Source organism: Triturus cristatus, unplaced genomic scaffold, assembly GCF_964204655.1.
Source record: "Triturus cristatus unplaced genomic scaffold, aTriCri1.1 SCAFFOLD_205, whole genome shotgun sequence".
Taxonomy (NCBI): Eukaryota; Metazoa; Chordata; class Amphibia; order Caudata; family Salamandridae; genus Triturus; species Triturus cristatus.
Genome location: NW_028187869.1, coordinates 55,751 through 70,975, shown reverse-complemented (window position 1 = coordinate 70,975; position 15,225 = coordinate 55,751). Strand labels below are relative to the sequence as shown.

General features: G+C 46.4%; 1 protein-coding gene across 1 annotated transcript in view; it reads right to left on the bottom strand.

Annotated features, from left to right (window-relative positions):
* Positions 1–15,225, bottom strand: part of LOC146770459 (vespryn-like) — a gene marked incomplete at its 5' end in the record, with an annotated part of 81,691 nt that overhangs the window by 17,587 nt on the left and 48,879 nt on the right. The window contains one exon of the mRNA XM_085640432.1: positions 14,228–14,435. Within this exon, the coding sequence (XP_085496558.1) occupies positions 14,228–14,435 (208 nt within the window). The remainder of the gene's footprint in view (positions 1–14,227; positions 14,436–15,225) is intronic.

The following is a 15,225-nucleotide window of genomic DNA, read 5'->3' as shown; positions in this document are numbered from 1 at the left end:
AACGAGCGATGGATGCGGGGCGGGCACAAGATGCAGGTAAGGGTGGTAGCTGAGAGCAGCACAAACGTTTTTGTAAAAACAGAGTAAGGTGCACAAATTACATACAGTAAGAATAGAGTATCGCGCAATACAGTTTCAAGTATTTAAAAAGGAACGCTTCCCGGCTTCCGCCTCAGGAAGTAAAGAACAGTACAAGGTGCATAAATTACATGTAGTAAAAATAAAGTGTCGCGCAATGCAGTATCAATAGGTATTGAAAAAGGACGCTTCCCGGCTTCCGCCTCAGGAAGTACAACCTATGCTGCGCGCTTGCGCTAACATCGGCAATTTATGCTCAGCAGGCTCTAGCGACTAGAGCGCGAATTGACCCCCTCACACAAGATGGCGGCCCCGCTGGTAGGTGCAAGCCCAGCCGCTGGCGAGAGCACGACGGGTATGGGCGAGCAACGAGCGATGGATGCGGGGCGGGCACAAGATGCAGGTAAGGGTGGTAGCTGAGAGCAGCACAAACGTTTTTGTAAAAACAGAATAAGGTGCACAAATTACATACAGTAAGAATAGAGTATCGCGCAATACAGTTTCAAGTATTTAAAAAGGAACGCTTCCCGGCTTCCGCCTCAGGAAGTAAAGAACAGTACAAGGTGCATAAATTACATGTAGTAAAAATAAAGTGTCGCGCAATGCAGTATCAATAGGTATTGAAAAAGGACGCTTCCCGGCTTCCGCCTCAGGAAGTACAACCTCCATAGTTACTAAGAGAGCTTATATTGGAGTACATGCTCAAAACTCTCATCAATTACTACTATGAAACAGAGCTGGCAAATTGTTAGCTACCACCCTAAAATATCAGAATTCCAATACTACTTTTATTTCCCATATCACTGATAAAAATGGTTCTATGAATTTTCATACCCAAAAAATGTGTTTACTTTTTCGAGATTTTTATGAAAATTTATATACTCCTCAAAGTCAATGTACTAAGCCCGAGTGCCAGCAATTTCTTAACTCTCTTCCTACTACTACTATCTCGAATGATGATATGATCGTGCTGGGTAAACCAATAGAGATCAATGAGATTATTAAAGCTATTAAGGTTACTCGTTTGGGAAAAGCTCCAGGACCAGACAGCTTACCCATTACCTTTTATAAAACATTTACTTCTTCCATAATTCAATACCGTAATTTTTTTGGGGACAATTATGTCCTTTCTGGTGAGGTCTCGGGTACGGCTACTGAAGCTACTATTGTAGTAATACCAAAATAAGGTAAGGATCATTCTGATCCAAAAAAACTTCCGGCCCGTTTCCTTGTTGAATATGGAGGCAAAAATATTTGTGAACATTTTAGCAAAGCGTCTACAATCTCATATTCCTAACTTCATTCATGAATCCCAAACCGGTTTTGTAAAAGGTAGGCTTGCTACAGATAACGTTTGTACGTTCTGTCATATTTTAGAAAAAGCTAAACTTTCTCAACTGCCATCTGCGGCGATTGTCAAACGCCTTTTCGGCGTCCAGGGCAAAGTCTGTTGCCCATTTTTTTTTTACAGTCTGTGTTAGAATCTCACAATCTTGGTAGCTCTTTTATTAATATGGTTATGGCTATTTATGCGCAACCAAAGGCTAATATTAGGATTAATGGTACAACGTCCTCCTTTTTTTAATCTTCGCCAAGGTATTAGACAAGGATGTCCACTTTCACCCCTTGTTTTTCTTTTGTCTATTGATCTGCTTAAATAATCTGAACCCGGACATTAAAGGTTTCTGATTCGGAATGTATACACTCAAAACGACCGTTTACACTGACGATGTGCTTATTTTCTGAGAAGATATTGAATCAGTGCTTCCTTCTATTACCAATCTTATTCATACTTATCTGGTCGTTTCTGAATATACTCTTAATAAAGAGAAAACAAAAATGTTTCCTTTAAATTCATTATATCTTCTGTCACACTTGGGTAACTCAGGCTGTAAGTGGCAATCTACACGCATTAAATATCTAGGGATCTGCTTCTGCAAAAATCTCACAGACACTTACTTATAATGAATCTCATAAAATAAATAAAGTTAAGGATCTTCTGTCTTCCTGATCTCCTAAATATATTTCTTGGTGGGGTAGGTTACAAACTCTTAAAATGATGATAACCCCAATCGTTAATTTTTTATCTTCTATGCTACCTAAAACGCTTTCGTTATCTTTCTTTCATGAGCTTGATGTAATCACTTCAGATTCTTATGGAACGATAAGCGAGCTAGAATTGCTTACAAATATCTTAGGAAACCCTCTATCCTGGGCGGATGTAACCTCCCAGATTGGAATCTATATCAGATCTCTTTCTTGGCGGCTCAGGGAGCTCTGTGGTTCTCGCCAATACCCCAACATTTACCTGCATGGATTTTTACAGAAGGTGAATTGTGTGCTCCCTTTTCCACTCTCTCTTTGCGCACAACCTCACGTATTGTATTAGATATGGTTAATGCGTCGAAATACATTGATCGGAAAGTTTTGAAACCTATTCACAAGTCAAGATGGACATCTTTATGGTCTAATCCTAAGATTGCTACTGATACTGATTTCACAATTGCTCTTTCATGGGCCAACAAGGGCGTCAGACTGGTGAAAGACCTTTATGATACTAATCATGACCCTCTTCCTTTTTCCTTCTTAGCCAAAAAATATAATCTCAATAACATGGATTTTTATACTTTTTTTGAAATTGAAAGTCAAACTTTCCAAGACACCCCTTTCCAAAGATTAGGTTATTGTCTCACTTCTTTCTACGTGGGTACATTCAGGGCATACCGCTCATAAAATTGATAAATTCTTATCTGCTCCTCTACCGTCACAGTCCACAGTTACTTCTGTTAAATGGTCTCGCCATTTTGGGAATTTTGAACACATTTCACAGGATACCTGGCAATTGATAGGGAAATTGTCCTTACATAACAAAATTGCCCCTTCACTGATTCAATATAAATTATTTTCTATGAATTTGTTACATTGGACTCCTGATCGTTTACACAAGCTGAAATCAAGAGAGTGAGCTTTGTTGGAATTGTAACTCAGTTCCTGGCACCCATCAACATATGTTCTTTGAGTTTACACTATTAGAATCCTTTTGGGGGGTTTGATTCAAAAACATTTATCATGGATACTCTTTAATACTCCCATCGCCCTCTCTTTACCCATGATTCTGCTGGGTCCATGGGCCATAGATACCCCTCTACTTCTTGACAGTATGGATTTGGAGCTTTTAGATTTGCTCTCTTCCATTGCAGTCAAAATCATCCTTACAGAATTGAAATCTTTTCACCTCCTTTCTTACCATACTTGGTGGGCATGGGTTTCAGATCTTCGTGGAGCTCATTCTTTTGTTGAAAAGAAACATTATTCGCCATCAATTGCTAGCAAGGTATGGCGTTCTTAGATAACTACATGGATTTATCCTCTCAGGGGTTGGCTGCATAATATCCTTTTTGAGTTTCTTTATCTTATTTTTCAGAAGTGTAGCAGATTTCCCCTTCCAACATCTCATCCCCCTTTTTCTTCCCCTGTATCCTTTCCTTTTTTCTTTTTCCCTTCTTTCACCCTTTTCCACCCTGCTGATGTACCGATTTACTGAGCAATACAAATTCATACCCAGACAGGAGGAGGCCTCGCCATCATCCACAAGAACACCATCCACATCACGACCAACTCCGACGACACCCTCACCTCCGCCGATCACCTCCACTTCCAGATACACACCGACCCCAAGACCACGCTCAGAGGCACCCTCGTCTACAGACCACCGGGACCACGCACACAATTCAGCGAAGATATCACAGACTTCATCAGCCCGCACGCCATCAACTCCACCGACTACATCCTCAACTTCCACCTGGAGAACAACAAGGATCGCAACACCACCGCCCTGCTAGACAACCTTGCCAACCTCGGACTCAAGCAACTGGTATCCACCCCCACCCACTACGCCGGCCACACGCTTGACCCAGTCTTCTCTTCCAGCAAGTACGTCGCCTTCAGCCACTCCACCCCTCTCCAGTGGACTGACCACAGCTGCGTCCACTTCAGCTTCAGAAAAACGACGACCCACCACCACCCTCAACAAGCCCCTCGCAGGAGCTGGAACAAGATCACCAACAACCAGCTCACCACCGTCCTCAGCCAGAACCCCCCCACCAGCTCAACGGACCCCAATGAAGCCGCCAACAACTTCACACAGTGGATCACCAACTGCGCAGACACCCTCGCACCACTGAAGAAACCCCCCAGCAGACGTGGCAACAAGAAAGCCCCCTGGTTCACCGACGAGCTCATCACCTCCAAGAAGAACAGCCGCTCCCTGGAGAACACCTGGCGCACCAGCCAGACCACAGACAACATGACTACCCTCAAACACGCCACCCGCAAACACCACCAACTGATCCGCGCGACGAAGAAGACAGCCTTCAAGGAACGATTGGACAACAACACCCACAGCAGTAAGGAGCTCTTCAGCATCGTCAAAGAGCTCTCCAACCCCGACGCCGGAAACCAACGACATCACTCCCTCGCAAGACCTCTGCGACTCCCTCGCAGCCTTCTTCAACGACAAGATCGCCAACATACACAACAGCTTCGGCCCACCTACCACGAACCCCACCACCGAACAGATGCTCCCCACCGCTACCCTCCGCACATGGACCCCGGTCAGCACCGAAGACACAACACGCACAATGAACACCATCCACTCCGGATCCCCTACGGACCCCTGCCCACACCACATCTTCAACACGGCCGACCACATCATCGCGCCCCACCTCCGCGACATCAACGCCTCCTTCAACACCGCCACCTTCCCGGAGTGCTGGAAACACGCCGAGATCAGCGCCCTGCTGAAGAAACCAACAGCGGACCCCTCCGACCTCAAGAACTTCCGCCCCATCTCGCTACTCCCGTTTCCTGCCAAAGTCATCGAGAAGACCGTCAACAGACAGCTAGCCGCCTTCCTCGAGACCAACGGATCCCTCGACCATTCGCAGCCCGGCTTCCGAGCCAACCACAGAACCGAGACCGCCCTCATCGCAGCCACAGACAACATCAGATCCCTACTGGACAACGGGGAAACAGCGGCCCTCATCCTCCTAGACCTCTCCGCAGCGTTCGACACGGTCTGCCACCGCACCCTGGGACAACGACTGAACAACACCGGAATCCAGGAGAAGGCCCTGGAGTGAATCATCTCATTCCTCGCCGGAAGAACCCAGAGAGTCCGCCTCCCCCCGTTCCGGTCAGCGGCCACCGAAGTCATCTGTGGCGTTCCACAGGGGTCATCGCTCAGCCCCACCCTCTTCAACGTCTACATGAGCCCCCTCGCAGCCATCGCACGCCAACACAACCTCAAGATCATCACCTACGCCGACGACACCCAGCTGATCCTCTCCCTCACCAACGACCCGGACGCCACCAGAGCCAGCCTACACGAAGGGATGAAAGACGTCGCAGAATGGATGAAGGACAGCCGCCTGAATCTGAACTCAGACAAGACGGAGGTCCTCATCCTAGGATCAGCACCCTCCGCCTGGGACGACTCCTGGTGGCCCCCTGCCCTTGGAGCCACCCCCAAGCCAACGGACCACGCACGCAACCTAGGCTTCATCCTGGACTCCTCCCTCTCGATGACCAGACAAGTCAACGCCGTCTCGTCTTCATGCTTCAACACCCTGCGCATGCTTCGCAAGATCTTCCGTGGATCCCCTCCGAAACAAGGAAGACGGTCACCCAGGCCCTCGTCACCAGCCGGCTGGACTACGGGAACGCCCTTTACGCCAGGACCACCGCCAAACTCCAGAAGAAACTCCAACGGATCCAGAATGCCTCCGCACGACTCGTCCTGGACATCCCCCGACACAGCCACATCTCCGGACACCTGAGAGACCTTCACTGGCTCCCCGCCAGCAAGAGGATCACTTTCAGACTCCTCACCCACGCACACAAGGCCCTCCATGACCTGGCCCCAGAGTTCCTCAACAACCGCCTGAGCTTCCACAAACCCATCCGCCAGCCTCGCCCTCGCCGCCGTTCCACGCATCCGCAGAGCCACCGCCGGAGGAAGATCCTTCTCCTACCTGGCAGCCAAGACATGGAACTCCCTCCCCATCCACCTCCGGACAACCCAGGACCATCTCGCCTTCAGGAGGCAACTCAAGACCTGGCTGTTCGAGCAGTAGCATTTCCTCCCCCCCACCCCCCCACCCCAGCGCCTTGAGACCCTCCTGATGAGTAGTGCGCTATATAAATGCCTATGATTGATTGATTGATTGATATGTTGGGATATATGTTAATGGTCCATTTGTCCCATACTCCTGGCATCTATTTTTAATATTTGACGAATTTGCAATATCTGTTATCTTTCATGCGTTTATCGGATCATTTTTATATAATAACTTTGACATCCTTTTATCCCATTCAAGTAGTTGTTTGTCAGATAGCCTTTTTTTATTCCTTATTATTATATATTTATTTCTGACTCTTACGTATGGCTACTGTATTCCAATGTATTTGTTTTTATCTATAATAAAAATATTTGAAAACAAACAATAAAAATGTAAAGGTAACTTTGGCGTTTATAGTTCCTGCAGGAGTAAGAAGGGAGTTTTATCTGGTGGCTGTTTGCACTCCTGTTAAAGTAGCGCAGTGGATTAAGTTGCCTGCTGCAAATAACCTTTCCTTGTGTGTCCAGAGCTTTTCAGACAACAATAAAAATATAAAGGTAACTTTGGCGATTAATGTTCCTGCAGGAGAGGGATCGGAGTTTAATCTAGTCGCTGTTTCCACTCCTCTTAAAGTAGCGCAGGGGATTAAGATGCCTGCTGCTAAGAACATATCCTTGGTGTTCAGGCGTTTTCAAGCAACAATAAAAATTTAAAGGTAACTTTGGCGTTTTATGTTCGTGCTGGAGAGAGATTGGAGTTTTATCTAGTTGCTGGTTCCACTCATGTTAAAGTAGAGCAAGGATTAAAGTGTCTGCTGCAAAGGACATTTCCTTGTGTGTCCAGAGGTTTTCAGACAACAATAAAAGTGTAAAGGTAACTTTGGCGATTAATGTTCCTGCTGGAGAGAGATGGAAGTTTAATTTAGTGGCTGTTTCCACTGATGCTAAAGTAGTGCAGAGGATTAAGATGCCTGCTGCAAAGAACATACCCTTGTGTGTTCAGAGGTTTTCAGGCAACAATAAAAATGTAAAGGTAACTTTGGCGATTAATGTTCCTGCTGGAGAGGGATCAGAGTTTTATATAGTGCCTGTTTCCAGTCATGCTAAAGAAGCACTGAGGATTAAGATGCCTGCTGCAAAGAGCATGCTCTTGTGTATTCAGAGGTTTTCAGGCAACAATAAAAATGTAGGTGACTTTGTCGATTAAAGTTCTTGTTGGAGAGCGATGGGAGTTTTATCTAATGGCTGTTTCCACTCATGCTAAAGAAGCACTGAGGATTAAGAAGCCTGCTGCAAAGAACATGTCCTTATATGTCCCGAGGTTTTCAGGGAACAACAGAAATGCACTACAACATACCTTAAAAACAATGGCAAAGCCAATAGCTCTGGCTAAACACTTCTCAGGTCCCAAAAATGAGACCTATTGGCTATGCCAATGTTTGTTTAATTCTTCAGAGACTTTTATCATAAGTTACATGATGTTTGGTACATGATTCACATGGCAAACAGTCTGCTCTTGTTTTAACATTGTACAAGGAAAAGCGATGGAAAATGCTACTTACCAGAATGCATCTGTTCTTGGCATGTAGAGCTGCAGAATCACATACTGTGCATAGATCGCCATCTGGTGTTGGGCTCGGATGTTTGCACTTTGTTGTTTTCATAGAAAGTCTTTGTAGTCACGAGATAGGTGACTCCTCCTTTGGTCTATAGTGCGCATGGGTATAGTCAGATTGTTTTACGCCATAAAGGGAAATGATGGAGTTTGTAAGAAACAGAAAAAGGATGGCCATGTGTGATGTATCTAAATAAGATAGTACTGGAACAGATAAAGGTATGCGGGTGGGCGTATGTGATTCTGCAGCTCTACATGCCAAGAAGAGATGCATACTGGTAAGTAGCATTTTCCATTCGAGGCATATGAGCTGCAGAATACATACTGTGCATAGACTCCACAGCAGTAGTCGCCCTTAGCGGTGGCTACCAACAGTAGTTTGGAAAAGTGTTATTAGCACAGCCTGGCCCACACAATAGTGGTTTGTGAAGGTATGTGGTGTAGACCATGTTGCTGCTTTAATGATGTCATCTAGGGGAATGTTCCCCAAGAATGCCATAGACACCCCTAGTTTGCGTGTGGAATGCGCTCTAGGGGAAATGGATAGCGTACGTTTTGCTTTGTGATAACATGTTTGGATGCATTTAACGATCCATCTTGCAATCCCAGCTTTTGATATAGGATTATGTGGTGGTGAGAAAGCTACAAAAAGCTGTTTTGTTTTCCTAAAAGTTTTTGTCCTTTCAATGTAGTAAAGAAGCGCTCTTTTAACATCGAGTGTATGAAGAGCCTGTTCTGCTACTAAGTCTGGTTGCAGAAAAAAGACAGGCAAGTCAACAGACTGGTTAAGGTGGAAAACAAACTATTTTGGGCAGGAATTTGGGATTTGTCCTGAGAACCACTTTATTGTGATGGACTTTTAAAAATGGTTCTTGTATAATTAGTGCCTGGATCTCACTGACTCTCCTGAGAGATGTGATAGCCACAAGGAAAGCTACTTTCCACGTGAGAAACTGTAACTCACATCTGTGTAATGGTTCAAATGGGGGACCCATGAGTCTGGTAAGGACAATGTTTAAATTCCATACTGGAGATGGTGGGAGAGTCTGGGAGGAATTATCCGTTTAAGGCCTTCCATGAAAGCTTTGATGGCAGGTACCTAAACAATGACAAATGTCTGTTTTGTAGGTAAGCGGGAATGGTGGCAAGGTGTAATCTTATGGGTGTGTATGCCAGATTACATCTTTGTAGATGCAAGAGGTAACAAATAATGTTTTGAATTGAGGCATCTAGTGGATCGATTGTGTTATTGCAATAAATGACAAATCTTTTCCACTTGGCTGCATAGCAAGCTCTAGCAGTAGGGCGTCTAGCCTCTTTAATAATATTCATACAGTCTGGTGGGAGATTGAGGTAACCAAACTCTAGGACTTCAGGAGCCAGATCGCTAGGTTCAGTTCAGCAGGATCTGGATGCCTTATCTTTCCATGGTTCTGTGTAAGAAGCTTTGGGGAGAGTTGTAGTTTTTGGTGGGGAACTAGTGAGAGTTCCAGGAGAGTGGTGAACCATGATTGTCGGCCCATGTTGGAGCCACTAGGATTAATGTGAGACTGTTTTGTTGAGCTCGCGCACTACTAATGGAATGAGGAGGAGAGGCGGAAAAGCGTACGCAAATCTGCCTGACCAGTTCATCCATATCGCATTGCCTTTGGACAGTGGATGTGGATACCTGGAGGCGACGCCTGGGCATTCTGCTTTAAATGTGAGGTGAAGAAATCTATGTCTGAGTTGCCCCACATTTGAAAGAACGGATGAAGAACTTGAGGATGAAATTCCCATTCATGGATCTGCTGACACTGACGACTGAGCAGATCCGCAATCTGATTGCGTACCCCTGGAAGATGTTCTGCTGGGAGGTATATTTCTTGCGGAATAGCCCATCTTCATTTGCTTTGGGCTAGTCGGGAAAGCTGCAGAGAGTGTGTCCCCCCCTGTTTTTGTATATAATATATTGCGGTCATATTGTATGTGTGGAGGAGGACAGCTTTGTTTGTGAGATGTGTGTGGAATGATTTTAATGCTAGAAAGATTGCTAGTAACTTCAGGTGATTGATGTGGAGTAACTTTTGTTGAGAGTCCATCTGCCTTGAATGGTGTGGTTTAAGAGATGAGCTCCCCAGCCGGTGAGCAATGCGTCTGTCGTTAGCAATATATGTGGAACCGGGTTGAGGAACCGCCACCTTTGGACAGATTTTCTGCGTTCCACCACTGCAGAGAGCGATGTGTCCAGCTGTCTACCAACACCAGCTCTGTAAGTTGACACTGAGCCTGGTTCCATTGATATGCCAAGCATTCCTGTAAAGGACGCAACTGGAGTCTTGCATGAGGTACTATGAAAATGCAAGAGGCCATCATTCCTATTAGCTGGTAGTGAGTGATGAGGCTGGAATGTTGTTATAAGGGATTGCATGCTGTGTATCCTGGCTGGATTGGGGTATGCAAGGGCTCTTGAGGTATCTATTGTAGCACCTAGATACTGTGGTGTGTGGGATGGTTGAAGATGCGACTTGGTGAGGTTTATTGTAAACCCTAAGTCGTGGAGCAGTTGAATTGTCTGGTGTGTGTGGTATACACACTGGCTGTGAGACTTGGCTTTTATGAGCCAGTTGTCCAGGTATGGAAACGCATGAATGTGTTGTTTTAGTAAGTGGGCTGCTACTACAGCTAGACACTTTGTGAACACTCAGAGGGCTGTGGTGACTTCGAATGGGAGGACCTTGAACTGATGATGTTGACCGTCCACTACAAATCAAAGTTATTTCCTGTGAGCGGGGTGAATAGGAATGTGAAAGTAGGCGTCCTTGAGATCTAGTGTGGCAAGGAAATCGCCTTGTTGGAGGAGTGTGAGAACCTTTGAGAGAGTGACCATGTGAAAATGGTTGGATTGTATGTAAAGGTTTAACGGCCTGAGGTCTAGAATTGGCCTGAGAGTGCCGCCCTTTTTTGGGATGAGAAAGTAAAGGGAGTAAACTCCTGTGCCTTTATGATATAAGGGAACTGGTTCTATTGCTTGCTTTTGTAGGAGAGAGAGAACCTCCCGTTTTAGGAGTGTTAGATGTTCTGTGGACATTGGACGTTGTCTGGGAAGTATGGTTGGGGGAGTTGAAGGGAGTTCCAGGCAGTAACCAGATTGGATAATTTGTCTCATCCATGTGTCTGTAGTGATGGAATTCCAGACAGGTAGGAACTGTGATAATTGTCCCCCGACTGGAGTGGAATGGTCTAGGGGGAGTTGAGGAAAGTCACTGTTTTGTAGTAGGGGGGGTTAATAGGGGGGGGGGGGGGTTCTGGTGTTACCCCGGCCTCTACCCTTGCTGTTATTTCCTCTATAGCCACCTCTAAAATATCTCTTGTTAGGGGATGTTTCTGTGGGGTTTTTGTAAGAGGAAGAAGTGGTATCTGTAGTGATGTTTTTGGATGCACCCCTATAGAAGGAGCGACAAAAAGAATCTCTTGGTGTTTGTGACTGTAAGGCTCCCATGGATTTGGCAGTCTCTGTGTCCTTTTTCATCTTTTCTAAAGATGTGTTCACAGTTGGTCCAAAGAGGTGTTCCTGATCAAATGGTTGATTGAGGATAGTGGACTGCACTTCCTGTTTGAACCCAGAAATGCATAACCATGCATGACTGCGCAACAGAACACTGGTGTTAACAGCTCTAGATGCTGTGTCTGCTGCATCCAGGGCTCATTTAATGGCTGTATTGGTAATTAATTTGCCCTCCTAGATCAGATCATTTGCTTTAGTTTTGTATTGATCCGGGTTAAGGAGCTTCTCAAGCTCATCATAATGAGCCCTGTCATACCTAGCAAGCAATTCCTGTGCATTGGCAATCCTCCAATAATTAGCTGCTTGTGAGGCAACCAGTTTGCCTGAGGCATCCAGCAGTTTAGATTCTTTGTCTGGAGGTGGGGCAGCACCGGTGGTCTGAGAATTGGCCCGTTTACAAGCATTTGAGACAACTAAAGAATCTAAAGGGAGTTCGCCTTTAATGTAGGTAGGTTCAGTAGGGGTAGGTTTAGATTTCATTTCAATCCGAGGATTGGGACTCTGGCCCCATATAACTCTGGTGCATGTTTAATAACACCCTTTAACATTGGTAATGTGCAGGTGGATCTTTGTGACTGTGCAGGTGTGTCCAGTGAGAAATCCTCCTCTATGGGGTCTGAATGTAGCTCAACCTCATGATATTTGGCAGCCCTATTAATAAGCTGAGCAAAACCTACATTATAATCCGGAGGGGATGATCTGGATGGATAGACATCTGGATCAGGCAGATCTGGAACATCTGCAGGATTATCATAATCTACCCATGGGTCAGGTGCTGGAGTATTGCAGTCATCAGTGTCATCTAATGGATCAACACCCCCACCGCCAAAGTCATACTCATCCTGTTGTGGTATAGGTGAGGGTGACAGTACTGGTGAGAGTACAAGTATAGGAGATGTAGGTCTAGTAGGAGGAATAGGAGAAGTAGGTCTTAAGGGGGAAGTTGCCATGTCCCTTTTCTTTACAAGTATCGCAGGAGAGTGTGAGGTATCCAGTTTCCTTTTCTTGGATGGAATATTGATGACATGATCTGTTTTGGGGTCAGTTTGCAATATTTTTTGCGTCGGATCGATAGGATCTGGACGAAACAGTTCCGCCTGTTGATTGTATCTTTTCGGCACCGACGTATTCGGTTCCGAGCGGAGTTTTATTTTTGGCTCTGAAGCTGTATATGGGTTTTTATGCACCATTGGCTTCAGTGGTGCTTTGGGATCCAACATTTTCCTCGGCTCCGAAGTTTTGTGTTGTTTCTTGGGGTCTGAGGGTTTATCTTGTTTTGGCGCCGGAGGGTTCGGCCCGAGGAAACAGGATGTGGCCGTTTTTGGTTTGGGTGCCGAGGGTGGTTTGTCAGCACCATACGACTGGCTCGGTCCCGAGCCGTCGGAAGGTTTGTGTTTGGTCTTCGGAGTCGTGCCAGGGGGCGGGGCTTCTGAAGTTTTCTCGGTTTCTAACTAGGCCCGCAGGCGAAGGCGTTACCGGAACCTTGTTGTTAAATCGGATGGGGCAGGGGCATCGTCGTCAGTACTCACAACTTGTTGACCTGGAGTAATCTGGTCATCGGCGTAGGAGTCGGCCGCGCCAGAAAAGATATGGAGTTCATCGGAGTCTTCTGCTTCTGGAACATCGGGGCCTCCTTCAAAGATGTCGTCCGGTACCGATGTAGCTAATCGAGCTATTACGTGTCGTCGAGCCTGGCGATCACGTATAGTTTTCTTGGATCGAAGGGAAGCACAGGCCCAGCAGTCCCTTTCCTCGTGTTCTGGTGAGAGGCAAAGGTTGCAGACCTCGTGGAGATCGCTGTGTGGAAATTTAGCCCAAACGGGGGCATTTTTTAAAAGGAGTTCTTTCCATTAGCTGCAGGGCCTGATGGCGCGATTGGGCCAACAGCCTGCGTCGACGAGCGGAATGGAAGATTTTCAGTTGTTGATGTTTGCGCGTCGAAGGGGGATGCTATCGAAAACAATACCCTTGAGAAGTGAGGGATTGCGGGTCGAAGGGAGGCCGAAACCTGGTACAGAGCCAGAGCGCAGCAAATCACATCCAGACCCGATGGCAGAAAAAATCAATCTGACGATGGAGTCGATGCCCATGCGCACTGTAGTCCAAAGGAGGAGTCACCGATATTGTGACTACAAAGACTTTCTAGGACAGCAACAAAGTGCAAACATCCGAGCCCAACACCAGATGGCGATCTATGCACAGTATGTATTCTGCAGCTCATATGCCTCAAACACAGTTTCACACGAGGCTTTCGGTTGTCATGGCACCATGTGGGAGGGTCAATAAAGAAGATTCTGTGGAATGTTGGGAGCTTGAAGATTCTACGGAATGTTGGGGTTTAGACTGTAGATGACAGTTCAGGGGGAAGGGGCGCTCTGCACATGGGGTTGGCTGACATCTATACATTAATAAATTCTACATGAGAAAATTACTGCCCCCCCCCCCCAAAAGACTTATCCCCCAAGGGAGCGTTATATTATTCAAAAGGGTCGCTCCTGGTCACATTATCACTGTAGAAGGGGGTGCGTGGGAGGGATGAGGGTCTGAAGCTCCCTGCAGCTCTCACACCAGTCTCATGTCCACTCCTTGATTGAGACTGAAGAACGGGAAGAGCCTCTCTGTGAATAGGGCCTGCTGGAAGGTGTAGAGAAGCTCCATAGAGTCAGCATTGTACAGGGACAGCCACCCCCCCTCGTAGTCCAGATACACCCCCAACTTCAGGGGCTTCTCACGAGGGGACAGAGGCAACCTAGGGGAGGTGAAAGCCTTGTAGTGACCATTCCACCCCTCCACACTCCAGACTCCCCCCTCAGGTGACCATGTGAAGTCTCCCTTCCTGTTCATAGACTCTGCTGCGACCCCCACATACCATGCTCCCCTCTGCCGCAGCAGTTGCACCTCCCAGTAATGTCTGCCGGAGGTGAACCCCTCGCTCCCCACCACACTGGGATAGAGGAAGTCGAATCTCTTGGGGGTGTCCGGCAGGGTCTGTTCTCTGCCTGTCCGTCTTACACGTCTCGACCCCTCAGACAGGAGGAGCCCAGGATGAGCTGTGTCAGGATCCAGAGACACCATCACTGCAGAGAAGAGATTCACAATTAGAGATTTAATTACACAAATAAAGGCTGTAATTACGGCTTCTGTATTACATATGATTAATTTACACCACATCTGGAAGGAGCACGCTGTCAGTATACTGCATTAGATGGTAAAAAGTGACAGCCACTCCAAGGTATACAGTACTAGTCAGTACACTGTATTAGATGGCACAGAGTAACAGAGCTGCTTGAAAGTCTACTGTACTAGGGAATACACTGTAATAGATGGAACAGAGTGACAGAGCTGTTTGGAGGTATCCTGTACTAGTCAGTGCACTGCATTAGATGGTACAGAGTAGTGGAGCTACCCCAAGTTATACTGTACTAGTCAGTACACGGTATCAGATGGTAAGAGTGACAGAGCTACTAGAAGGTATACTGTACTAGTTTAGTGACCCAGGTAGACACCACCCTTTAGGGATGCTTCGATTGGTTGGCATTAGTAGAATTAATGAGTGTAGATACAGTTGTTATTCCAGGTGTAAGGCCACAGCAGGTAAACTCATGCACAGATACCACTCAGCAGATCTTGTTGTTGGACCCTGTGTCTTTTAGATTTAAACAGACTTTGCAGTCACTGCCTTTGACTTTAGCGGTCTAAAGAGGCCACCTCCATATCCTTACAAGACCTCAACCAGGATTTGGGGGGTCACACTTAAGGTTCTGATTAGAAGTGGTGTGGACGAGACACATTTGGTTGTGACGTAAAGGCCGGAAAGCTGAGGTGTATCTCTTGAGATGTCCAATCTGAGGTCCATGTTCGCAAGGC